Here is a 13,084-nt window from a genome sequence, read left to right as displayed (position 1 = left end):
CATACTGCTCTTACAAAAGACTCAAATCTGGCTCCTATCACTCACGACAGGTAATTTATATAAATCACCTGCAACTCTAGTTCCAGGGGATCTGATGTTCGCTTCTGACATCTACAGGCATTTACACTCATGCATACACATTCACATACAGATGAATACAAAAATCAATCAATCTATCTATCAAGACTTCCCCTACTACAGCAGAACAGACCTTTCAAAGACCCATTATAACTAAACTTTCCAGTTGGCATTACCCTCTTCCTATGGGGCATAAGTCATATGAACACTGCCATTTTGGATATTAGAAACATCTAACATGAACACATGGCTTGTGTGCTGAGCAAGATTCTAAAGACCTTCAAAATATGGACGTTTTATATTCCCCACAATGACTCTATAAGTTGGCACTACTTTATGGCATTTTGCTTCTTTAAAAAACAGGGAACAATACTAGCTACTACTCTGAAATGCTTCTGTACACATTGAGCTATTTAGTCTTCCCAGAAGTGCCCTTTAAGAAAAAAAAATATTGCAATACCATTCAGTAGATGAGGAAATGAAAGCCTAATAACCAAGAGACACAATAACTTGTTCACAGTAACACAGCCCATGAATGGCAAACTAGGGATTGGAGTGGGGATAGTTCAGATCTAGGAGTAATTTGCAATTGGCAGTGGCCAACAGAAATGAAGGACACTGATAGAGAATGAAGTTATTAAATGTGCCTATCAATATCTTTGGAGAGCTAAGAAATGCCATTGCTAATAAAATTGAGTAAGAGTGATACCATCTGTATTATGACACAGATTACCACAGTTGGACTCAACTGGAGATTCCATGGTGCAGAATGAAAATAATATTGAGAGACGTGTCTGAGGTGGGAGCCCAATTCTGTCAGACCTGAAGGCAAGAAGTGCGCTAGAAGCCAGAGTCCTCCTCCTCGTCCATGCCATAGATGAGAAAGGTGGACTCATGACACACTATCTGTAAAGGGGGCTCCACGGACAAGGGAAAGCAGCTGGATATATGAGTAGACCACTTTAAATGAGCTTTAACAAATGTATTTTTCAGGATTCATACTCAGGTACATTAAATACCCTCATTTCATTAAGTTTTTGTCTTGGCATTACCTCATTAAATCCTCTTATATTCTGATTTGTGATTGCAAAGTTTACCTTAAAATTAAATTAGTATTTATGAAAAGAGACATTTCTAAACATCAGGTCACAGTTATGTAATGGTGATTTAATCTTAGGCCCATTTGTTTGGAATTCCACTCAACCTCGTCATCTAAGCTCCTCAGATAGGATGGCCATCCTCTTCTAGAGATGGCCAAGTGTTAAGTCTGCAGTGGTCCCCTACCATCCTTTGATTAGCTAAATCACACATACAGTCTCTCAACCAATACCACAATACCAGTACATTGAGTTTTTAACATTTCAAGCTATCTGCTAGCCAGCCTAATAGAAAGGATTTAAGACAGTTCTACTTAGCTACAGAGAAATCTCCGAAGAACATTTTTTTCCTTTCAAAATAAAAACCAGCAATATACCAAACACCTTTGTACTTGATGACAACTGTTGTCTCTAAAGGAAATTCCTTTTGCAGGATCGCCCCCCAGCCTCCAGCCTGGTGTCTGTTGAGGGAAGTTATATGAAGCATCCAAGTGAATCCACAACCTTCTATTAGCGGTGGTGCTCAGAATGACCTGGTGCGCCTCCACACTCCTTCCCCTTGCCTGCTTCTTTTTATTAGGTCCTAATACTCTGAATTCTTATTTAATGTTCAGAAAACAAGAGCCAATATGTATTTTCATAGCTGTTGCCATATTTTTCTGAAGTGTCATTTTCTTTGAAAGCTTTGAACTTTAACAGCTCTTTTTCTTTTGTATGCATATCCAAGCCACCTCTTAGAGATATAGTTTTTAGAAATAAATAACTTCCCAATAGAAACTAATGAAACAAAAAGAGATAGTAAAAAAGAAATCTTCAGATACTATTGAATACAAAGAATGAAGAACGCCGCTGTCAAGATTAGAATCAGTAAATAAAGACTGGAGAACCTCAGAACAATTAAGAAATCAATTTTATTGTCTATTAGGCTCAAGACAGTGCCTGTTGGGTTTTAAAGAATAAATCATGTTTATTCAGTTAATTCATAAGCTTGTAGCACATTTACTGAACTGCTAATGTCCAATACAGAACAACATTAAACACACATGAGGACTGACACTGGGCTTGGACCAGGGTGCTTCGTAGGAGATTAAATAAGAACCACACTGGTCCTGTGAGACCCAGCAGCCCTTCAGTCCCCACCTTCCTTGATTGGTTTTGGTATTTGGCAACATCAAATAATGGGTCACACATCTCTGCACTCTCTGTTCCTGTATCCATTAAATTCCTTGAACAAAATGTCCCATTACAAACTATGCCATTCTACAAAAGAAACATGGCGTAACACAAACTGCACTTCGATGTCTGGTGCATTGCCTCGTATTTTGAATATTTGCTAAGTAGAAGAACAGCTGAACTAATGCTTCTCAGGGGAATACACTATTTCAGACAACACGACAATGAAAGTCGATCCAGAAACTGACTTGATTTGTTTTTCAAGAAACTGGAATATTTGTGACTTATTAGGGAAGAAAACCATTTAGACCTGACAGGGATGTCATGCTATCATTCCGTTTGTTCGCAGTTGTCTGAAGGCATCTCTCAAACTTCAATAGCATCTTCAACTGTTGGGAAGCATCTATTTAGAATACATAAATTGTCTCAGGTCAGGTGATAAGGGACCACTTAGCAGTGGAAACGCCCGAAGCTTACAGAGCACCGACATCTGTAGTGTGTTTGCCATAATTTCAGGAGGTGATTTTATTTTTGTACAATGAAGAAAACAGCGCAGCAGCAAGAGAGACTCACAAAGACAGTCCAGGATGGTTTCATCTGACAAATGGGGCAGGGAGGAAAGAGCAGACGAGAGAAGCTTGCTGATATTAGGGAAGTCCAACAACAAAAGCTTCAGAAAGACTGGCTTTTGAATAAAAAAATAATCTGTGTCTTAGACTTTACTGCATATATTAATTAGTTCTAGGGGACAACAGACATTCTGATAACAGAGGTTAGGGCTGGAAGGGGTGGCTCCATGGCTAGGGTGCTTGCTGTGCTATTATGAGGTGCTGAGTGCAGGTCCCCAGACCCAAAACTAAATCACACATGGTGGCACGTTCTGTAACTCAGTGTTTAGAACTGGGATACAGAGTAGCCTAAAAGGTGAACTCTTGGTTCAGTTCAAGATCCTACTTCAAACACATGTGATGGCAAATATCTCAGGGAGACACCCAACATCAACCTCTGGACTCCACACAGGGACACACAAATGATGCCAGTGGCATACACATGTGCACACACCTATACACACTCATGCATATACCAGAGAAGAGAGAAAGCGAGAAGGGGGATAGATGACGAAGATGACAGTGAAGTAAAAGAGGAGATGGAGGAGGAAGAAATAATAATTCACAAAGACCAGGAGGAAGCTAAGAAGTCTCTTAAAAGAAGGTGACAGCCTGGAGGGAATAGCTGAAAGATTTTAACCTAAAAGATGCTATGAAGACTTTAATATAACCCAAAGCCACAGCTCTCTGGTGTTGCTTAAAAGCTGAAGAACAACTCAAGCAACATATCCCTTTGTAAAATAATAAATTCACTAAAATGTTCATAGACATTAATAGGCCAAAAGGGAACATCAGACTTCTCACATTAAGTTAGCCATGAAAAGAGTCGAATAAAATTCTGTTCATTCATGGGAAATGGATCTGTAAAGTCACAGAAAACTATTTTTAACCAATGCAAAACAGACTTCTGAAATAACATCTAGTTGAAGTACGTATCTTCCCATTTCTTTTACTACAAAAATCAAAATGAGAAAACCTAACAGTCGTCAATTGATCTTTAATGATCAAAGGTAGACCTCACTGGGGGAGAACCATTAATAAAGTTAAAATTATTTTAATTCTTAAATATAAGTGATACTAAATAAAAATTTCAATACTGCTAATAAACTAAACATGACTGTATACATGAGCTAATTTACCATAAAAATGGAAGTATACATGATACACAGTTTAAAGGGATTTTCTAAAAATGTTTAATTCTTTATACAGTGTGGCAATATTATGAATGCATCTCTTATATTCTCAGAGACTGGAACATTTTCTGGACCTCAGAGCCAGAGTGAATAATATACCTTAAAGCTACTTAAGACTGCTAGCCTACTGTGTCCTCAAACTGTTTAACTTGCCTTTAAGAGACCAGTGTAAGAACCTAAATGCTTGCCTTCAGTTATCCATGTTAACAATTTTTACAACCTAAGATGATGCACAGCTGTAATCTTGAATTATGCACACTTCCATGCTCCTGGCTCAGGTAATGTGCGTCCATCATTTCCCAAAAGCAGAAAATACAGAAGACGTGAGTAACTTTCTAAAGTCCACCACGAATGTAACCATTTATGGATATTGGTTGGTAAACAAGGATGCTTCTTACCTGGGTCAGTTAGGTTCATTTGGAGCCAGTGACTTAATCCCTTGTAAATCTCCTTTAAAGAGGTTTGTAAAGCAGTGGTTCTCAACCTGTGGGCACGACCCCTTCAGGGGTTAGACTGACCTTTTTGTAAGTTGCAAAGCTGGTATTCTGCATATCAAAAACTTATATTACAATTCATAACAGTAGCAAAATTACAGTTATGAAGTAGCAACAAAAATAGTCTTGGTAGGGGGGTTGCCACACTGTGAGGAACTGCATTAAAAGGGTCACAGCATCAGGAAGGTTGAGAACCACCGCTGCTGTAAAGAGTCCCATTCCTTCTTCCTGTGATGCTCTCCATGCTTCTCAATAAAGACAGAGAGAAGCCCTTAGTTAGGGACGGTCACATACACCCGAAAAACACAGATGCAGACAAGGATTCAAATTCAGACTCACACATCAGACAGACAGAAGACAGAGGCACGGGAAACATGAAGTGGAGAATTCAAATCTTGACTTGCTCTTGATTAATCTACTCTAAGGGGGAATTCTTTCATTTCTTTCCTTAATGGGACATTCATAGGTGACTCGGACTTAATCACAACTAAGTATAATCTTCACAACAAAGTATTTAAAATATAAATTTTATTCTTAACTGCCAAAGTTCACGTTATGGAAACAGATCTCATAAAATTTGTAGCCCAAGAATCGTTTCCCTTTTTATCAGCTAGGACCAGGCTTATAAAATAAATTCCCATGGAAATCCTGGTGTCCAGTGAGACATGAAGAGAACTGAAAGCTGCCTGCCTCTACTGAAGGAAACATAAAACAAGACACAAAACTTTAAAACCTCCGTTGTCAAGATAATGTTGAGAGCCTCCTAAGATGAGAGCGATCCACAGCAGTCTAAGTCAGGTTTCCACGGGACATGTGACCTTAGCCGGCAGGAGAGAGTCAACAGGGAGGGGGGACAACAGAATCGCCTTCCCACAGGCTCCAATCCATACACAGAACCTGTCTGTGTATGTGAGTGCAACAGCAACTTTTGGGGTTATTCATTCTTAACAACTTGGACATTGGATGTCTCAGTCCCTAGTAGGAAGGTATCCATCAATACTCTCCAATGGCATCTGGCACTTTGTGTACCTCGAAAGACAAGCAAGTGGGGGAGTAGATGGGGAGAAGAGGTCACCTGACAAGCAGACTCTCAGGATCTGATTGCCAGGCACTGAAGCTGCAAGTTAGTGTCTCAAAAATCTTGGGACACAGCAAGAGAAGTTTCCAGCTGCCTTAAGAGATGAGTTCCTAAAAACTAAGCAGATTGCCAGCTGGAGAGCACTTGAGTTGTTTGGGTGTGAGGTAGTCACAAATAAATTGCTATAACATTTACATAAATATTTCTGTGTAAATGTAGGTTTTTATTTTACTAAAGAGTTTTGCTGTGATTTTTTTTATTTTTTTCAGGGGGAGAGAGAGAGTGTGTGTGTGTGAGAGAGAGAGAGAGCCAGAGAGCAAGAGGAGGGGGGGGAGAGTTTGTGTGAATGAAGGGGGAATGGGAAAGCAGGAACTTCCTTTCCTATTGAGGCTAAGAAGACCTCAGGAAACAGAACAGAGCTCTTGAAATGAATCTAGGAGCCGTCTGAGTCATTTTTCATTAAGTAGATATAGTCTAACCTGTTTAGGATTCTTGAACAATGCCAAATGAAATAATCTATTCCACACATTCTCCTTTAATTTGGTTACATTATAATGCAATTTAGAAGCATTCTGGGTTTCACGGTCAGTTTACTCTCATTGGGTTCTCGGTATTTCTAAACTAAAACAACACAGTTTTCTCACTCTTGGTCACAAAAACCATTAAAGCATGTAACATGTAATTAAAAGTTGTAATTTTTAGTCTGGCTCTTTGGATAATGATGAATCAACATTACCAGTGACTGCTAAGTTAGTAAAGTTTAAGAATCCATGTCATATAGCTCCTGATGGAATACCACTGGGCTTGATGCACAACACTTACCGAGACAATGTAACCAGCATGTGTTGACACCAGGACACAAACTCAACACTGTCTGTCTGGGGGCCTTAGCACTGCTCAATGTGTCATTTACACTCTGCAATTCAGGAGACTTCATTTTTTTCCAATGCTAAAACCAAATGTTGAAATGACCTATTTCCTACAGACTCTGACATCATTGACAGACAAGTGTCATTCCAAATTGAAACATACTGCAAAGGTTACGGGGAATATCGCCAGTGTGAGGCCTATAAGAGAGCTTGCACATCACTTGAGAACATTTTCTCGCTGTGGAACATGAACAGGGAAAGCACAAGGTAAAGACTGGACATTTGTACCTGAATCAATGAGAATGTGGGAGACAATAAAGATTTTGGTGTTTACTAGAACTTTCTATTTAGCAAAAGGTAATAAATTATCAAGAGCTCTATATTTTCTCTGTTTTGCTTTCACTCATCCTTTCAAAATTGCTTATCTTCACGTGAAATTAGCTGAATTCATTTTATACATTAAGTATTGGTTGTTTCCCAGATAATTTTATATTAGAGAGAATTCTTCATTGACTTCAGTGACGTTACCTTTAGTGTTAAAAGTCGTAATACTTTGCTGTTAATCTTCTAAATACTGTCATTTTGTTTTGCTTTTAGGATAGAGTCTGCCTGTATTGGTCAAGCTAACTTCAAACTCATCGTCCTTCCTCTTCAGGCTTGCAAGTGTTATAATCACCGCATGGATTACCAAAGCTATAGGATAACTTTATAAAATAAATATTGCTACTTTATTATTGAAAGCAATTGCTTGTATAATCATCTTAATTTGCCTAATACAGATCCCAAATACATAATTATCAGTAAGTTTCCCTGTGTGTAATAATTACTTAAAATACCTCAATGAATTGTATCACAAGACTTTTTAAAAACTAAATAGATATTACACCCCTGGAAGAAAAATAAAAGGAACCATGTAACATTGAGAAACAATTGTTTCACTTGAGACATATTTTCCTTAAATACATCCTCCCTGCTAAATTTATGAAACTTTGGAAAGTAAAGAAGTTAAAATGCACTCTGTGTCCACTGGGAAGGTAAAATAAAATTAAACTCCAAATAACTGCAAAGCAAACTGCATTAAAATTGCAATGTATTATTTAAACATCAAATCAATTGTTTCTAAAATTATCTTTCAGGAAAACTATTTTAAAAGACAATTCATTTGATTTCAAAGCCAAATTCTAAAGGAAAAAAAAATCACAAAACTAATATCCACAATGTCATAACAGTCCATTCCTCTCCATATTTAAATAATTCTGGCTTTTGATAAATTGTCACAAAAACAGACATAAGTAAAGTCTAGAGACCAAGTGAAAAGCAGAGTCATGTGACACCCTCAGGCAATTTCCCAGATTACCCACACATTATCAAATAAAGCCGTAAAGTGTTGGAAATGAACCTATCACAATGACATATTGCCGACCTCCCCCTAAGTGTCCAGTTCCCACTTGAAAGTTCTCAAGGACCTCACATGTTAGCCTTGTGAAAACAAAGAGCTGTTATCACATAAATAAAAAAGAAAAACAAGTCAAAAAATAATTTAAAATTATGTGGAAGGAACTACAATTAGCCCTCTTGTTAGAGACAGCAAATGAATACACATGCATATAGACACCCAAAAAAAGCAAATAAAGAGGGGTGGGGAGATTGTATCCAGCGGCAGAGATGTAACGGAAAGTGTGCTTAAAGTTAAGATTCAACAACAAAACCTCAGCGAGGCTTTGGGTCTGATAAGAAAGATGCATCCCGAGATCATTTCCAAATCCGTGGTAAAGTCACGTGCTATGATTTTGAATACATAGGACTGTTGCCCAGGATGCAAAGCGCCATCCTTGTTAGACAAGGTTATCTCGTCACACCTTCAAGGCTTACCTCATAAGACCAGACACACTGCGTCCCGCCGAAACGGCGAACACACCTTCCTACTTCTACGTCTTCGTGTGTGGTGTACATCTCTCGGAGGCATTCGCCGATATGAGGCACCATCCGCCTGAGAACCTCTCTGCTGAAGATCATGCCAGGTCCTCCCATGCAGAAGTTCTCCCCGGGCTCCAGCCCCAGCTTTCCAAGTTCTTCAGTATTGCCCAGGCCCGTCTGTCCCAGGTAGAGAGGCTTGCTGCTATTTAGGGATCTTAGAAATTCTTCTAACTTATCACCTAAAAAGAGAAAGCCGAGAGTCACCTCCTGTCCTCATTTCACAGGCAATTACCATGTTCAATGGAGTGAGAGAATTTCCGCCATTTCTCTTAACCTCCGCGTACACCTGGTACCATTGAGAAAAAGAAACAATTCTCCTTTCTGTCATTTTTTTTCCTTTTTATCAATTATTTTATCTATTTACATTTCAAATGCCCCCCCTTTCCCTGTCCCAACACAAAGTTATGGGTATTTCTTATACCTTAACACAATTTTAACGAATCTGTCATCCAATTTCAGCAGAGGTGAGATGAAGATAAGGGGAATAAAGACTGTGTCTTAGCACATTTGAAGTAACAAAGACTCCCAGGAACACAACATAATATCAAATGCTGATACTTGGTGTTGGTCTGGCAATCCACCAATCGTTTTCTTTGTCTGTATTTTTGCGTCTATTTCCTGATGTGTGGGGATTCACACACACACAGAAGCCAGAGTTCAACCTCGGGTCTTCTTCCTCTGGCTCCAAACACTTTGGGTTTGAAGACACTGTGTTTCTAACTGGCCTGGGTGTATTTTATAGGAGAGTCTTTCTCACTTGCCTGGAGCTCATCAAGTAGACTAGACTGGCAGCGGGGAGAGCTCCAAAGCGTGTTCCGCCATAGCTATTGTGCTTTTCTTTTTGACATCGTTTTGGGAGGTGCAAGTCTGGTCCTAACTCATGCAAGCCAGGCAGTTTACCCATTTAGCTACCTTCATAGCTCCAATATCCAACGATTCTTTTGTTATAATAATCAACTAGGTTGGGTGTTGCTCATTAATTAAATTTCAGTCATATATAAGTTACATTATTTAGGAGGCAAATGAAATGAAACCTCATCTTGAAATTGAACTTGGGGAGGCATTATTTTAGAGAGAAAAAAATCAGGAACATTACAATCAAAATAATGAGATAGACTGACTTATGTGTGGTAAGTTGATCAAAAGAAGGGATTTAAAATAAAATCCTGTAGCAAGAAGAGTTCAAAGCATTTGATATTCCATATAGCCAAACATGAGAATAAGTTGTCACCCTCTTCAGTGTTCTTAGTCAGCCTTGGCACTCTCAGTTTTGATGAACAGGGTGTGTGGCCACTGTCTCCATCCCGTGGTTCACCCTCCAGCTGTCAACAAGAATTTTTTAAAACTATAACTGGATACTTAATAGAAATGCATTTTAATTTTAATAGAAACAGAATGTGGCATTTCAAAGACTTGAGGGACAATATATTCCAAATCATTAAAACAAACAAATGGCAGGAGTAGGCCCTAGCAATGGACGCTGCAAAGTGCGAGCCCTTTGCCAGAAAACCTTTGTGATTGTGATGGGAATTAGAAGCTAGTCATCCTAAAGTCTAGGTCCCACCAGGCAATGAGCAGAAGGCAATACTTCTGAAGAATATCACAGTTTTCACCATAAACATCACATTTGAGGAGTACAATTGTAATAGACTTGTTGCCGCTGAACCATCAAAATCTCTCATTTCAAAAGGCACCACAGAGATCTGCTCCTCCCCCTTAAACTCGGAACAGCTCTGTTAACCGGACATCGACTCCTTGCCCCAAAGAAGACCTTTGAATCTGCTTGCCCTTGCATTATGTGAAGGGTATTAACCTTGATCATGACAAAGTCATAGGTCTACAAGTAGCCCGCACTTGGCGAGACAGGATTGCACTCCTTAGAATAAGAGGTAGGGAGCATAGACAGTGAAGATTGCTTCTCCAGGACAAGCCTATTTCTTTCTTTGCAATGGTGTTCCCATCGTCTCCGATGTCTGAACCAAAATGTTGACTCCTGTGCTCTAAGAAACTTTGAGCTATTGAGCTCTGAAATTCTCTGGCCAGGACTGCTGACAATCTGGATTAAAAAGCTGCTCCTTTCTTTTAACACTGACAAAGTTTCCTCACGCTGTGGCTGTATGGTATGGGCTGGGTAGTTCTAGAATCTGTTCAAACGCTGCAGCAACCAAGATCGCCCGGTCAGATTCGACTGTTAGTGTGTATGATGCAGCTTGAGGGTACCGGGGTCTGTACAAGTCCAATGCACTGTCTACCCCTTTTCTTCACCTGACCTTTGGGGTGTCATTGCCAATAGATTTTATTAAAGTGTGGCAAAGAATGGGGAATAGGCTGGGAGGTACAGCACACTGGGCTAGTGGGTGTATTCAAGGTCTCAGTGTGGGGCAAGTTTCTAAAAACCCCAGAATGTTCAAACAGGGGCTCTGGGACAGTAAAAGATGGCTATCCTCAACTGCAGTCATCCTAAAACTGCTCTAGGTTAAGCTGAAACAAAGGCACAAGGTAGTAAAGCAACAAGGTAAAATACCCAGCCCTGCTCTAGCCAGCATCTTGCATCTTGCAATCCTTTAGCCAGGACACGCCCCTCTGGACAGATTTGGGAAACTATCACCTACCGCGAGCTTGGGGGAGGGGCGGGAATCGCTTTGGGGTTAGCTATGAGGTCCCTTTCTTCGCCTTCAGAGTAGAGACCTGAGGCAGATGGAATGAACAGCTGCAAGAGCGAGGAAAGTGAGTGAATAAAGCTGAGCAGGTATGAGGAGGGTACAGACTGCAGGCAAGGAGGTTCAGGCTAAGAATGATGGGCGGATGCGAGGGGTGTGGATAGCTGGCCAGGGGGCTGCAGAAGCCCAGAGCAGGTGCTGGCAGAGAAGCGGTGGAGGAGGTGGGTAGAGGCTGGGGTTGACAGCAGAGAAAGGAATTAGGAGGTGGGCAGGGGGGACAGCTAACACTGGGAGGTCACCTTTGATGTAGACATCGTCGTCGGCGCGCATGAACCACTCATACTTGTCCAGATAGTGGTCGTGCATGTACTTGATCATCATGAAGGACTTTTTCTGGGGAGGGTAGGAATCGTCGACCCCTGGCAGCGCGATGACAGGCAAAGGTGGCGGGGGCTGGCCAAGCGCAGCACTGGGAGATTGCTGACTGGAAAAGAACTCCACGCGGCCAGGGATGAAGCGCGCCCAGGTCCGCTGCGCGGCCAGCGCGCGACTGCCCAGGTACTTCTGTGCGGTCATCACACCCACGTACAGGAAGTCCCCGGGTCCGGAGGTCGGGACAGCGGCACCCCCGTCCCCGCTGCCGTTGTGGCTGCTCCCCGGCCGGCCACCCTTCCGAGGGTCAGCCGCGCCCCCATCCTCCTCCTCTGGTTCCCCTTTGGCAGCCGGAGCGCCGGGAAGCGCCGTCGCACCTTCGGGCGTGTGTCCTCGCCTCCTCTGCGGCAACAGAGCCGGCTGCTGCCAGGGGCTGCTCCGAAAACTGGGACCTCCGGGCGCCGCCTCCGGCTGCTGAGGACCGGGGAGCTCGTGGCTGGCAGGGGGCGGCGACTGCTCTAGCCGCGGCCGGGACTGGGGTTGGGGGAGCAGCTGCTGCGCGTCCGCGCGGGGCCCGGTAGCCGAGCGGCCGTAGTAGGAGCAAAGACTGGAGCCGCGTCGCCTCTTCTCGCTCAGCTCGGCCACCCGGGGGGCGATGAGCCAGGACGCGGCGGTGAAGCCCAGGACCAACCCCAATGCCACGCTCACCCATGGGCGGCGGGAGCGCACGGCCATCGTAGCGGCTCGGAACACAGAGGCAGAGTGGGCGGTGTGGGCGCTGTCGCGGGTCCCCTAGGCTGGCTGCCGCCCCGGCTGGGTCTCCGCGCCCCTAGCCCGGGGCCGTGGAACGCTGCCTGCCCGCCGACGCGGGCTGGCTGTCCGCACGCCGAGCTGCGCTGCAGCTCCGGGCGAGGTGGCAGCTCTGCTCGGCGCTGGGGCTCCCGCCGAGGGTCGGGAGTGAAACTTCGGCAGCGGCAGAGGCGGAGGCGGCGACAGCGGCGGCCGCGAGAGGAGCTGCAGGAGGAGGAGCGGCGGCAGCAACGCGTCCGCTTCTCGGCTGCCACCCTGTCACAGGCGCGCCTGGTCCCTCCTCCTCCCGAAGCCTCCGCCCTCGCTCCCCGCCTCCCGCCCGCCTGCTGCTGGGCTCGGGACCGGTCCGAAGGAGGAGCCACCCGCGTCGTGGCTGCCAGGCGTGGGGAAGCGCGGGCCGCGGTATTTCCCCATCACCCGCTCTTGGACGCCCCCCAGCCTGCGCCTGGATCGGCCATTCTCCTCTCCGGAAGGAAACGACGCCCGTGCGGCCACCTCGGGCTTTCAGCGCGCTGTCCCCCGGTGTCCCCTCCTCTGGCTCCACTCTGGGTCCCGACCCGCCCCCACCCCCGCCCTCTAGACACCGCTTCCCGGGCCTTAGTTAAGCTCCTCCCGATGTCTCTGCCCCGCTGGGTTTTTCCAGGGAGCTCGGATGCTGGAGCCCCCAGCAAGCTC

At 43.7% G+C, this 13,084-nt stretch overlaps 1 protein-coding gene across 1 annotated transcript in view; it reads right to left on the bottom strand.

Annotated features, from left to right (window-relative positions):
* Window positions 1-12,671, bottom strand: part of Chsy3 (chondroitin sulfate synthase 3) — a 235,997-nt gene extending 223,326 nt beyond the window's left edge. Inside the window, exons 1-2 of the mRNA NM_001081328.1 lie at window positions 11,527-12,671; window positions 8,463-8,746 (exon numbers count right to left, since the gene is read on the bottom strand). Coding sequence (NP_001074797.1) covers window positions 8,463-8,746; window positions 11,527-12,334 — 1,092 coding nt within the window. The 5' untranslated portion in view covers window positions 12,335-12,671. The remainder of the gene's footprint in view (window positions 1-8,462; window positions 8,747-11,526) is intronic.
* Window positions 12,672-13,084: the final 413 nt, after the last annotated feature.

The sequence above is a fragment of the Mus musculus genome, chromosome 18, assembly GCF_000001635.26.
Source record: "Mus musculus strain C57BL/6J chromosome 18, GRCm38.p6 C57BL/6J".
NCBI classification, from domain to species: domain Eukaryota; kingdom Metazoa; phylum Chordata; class Mammalia; order Rodentia; family Muridae; genus Mus; species Mus musculus.
Note: the sequence above shows the minus strand (reverse complement) of the source record. Positions and strands in the feature narration are given on the sequence as shown.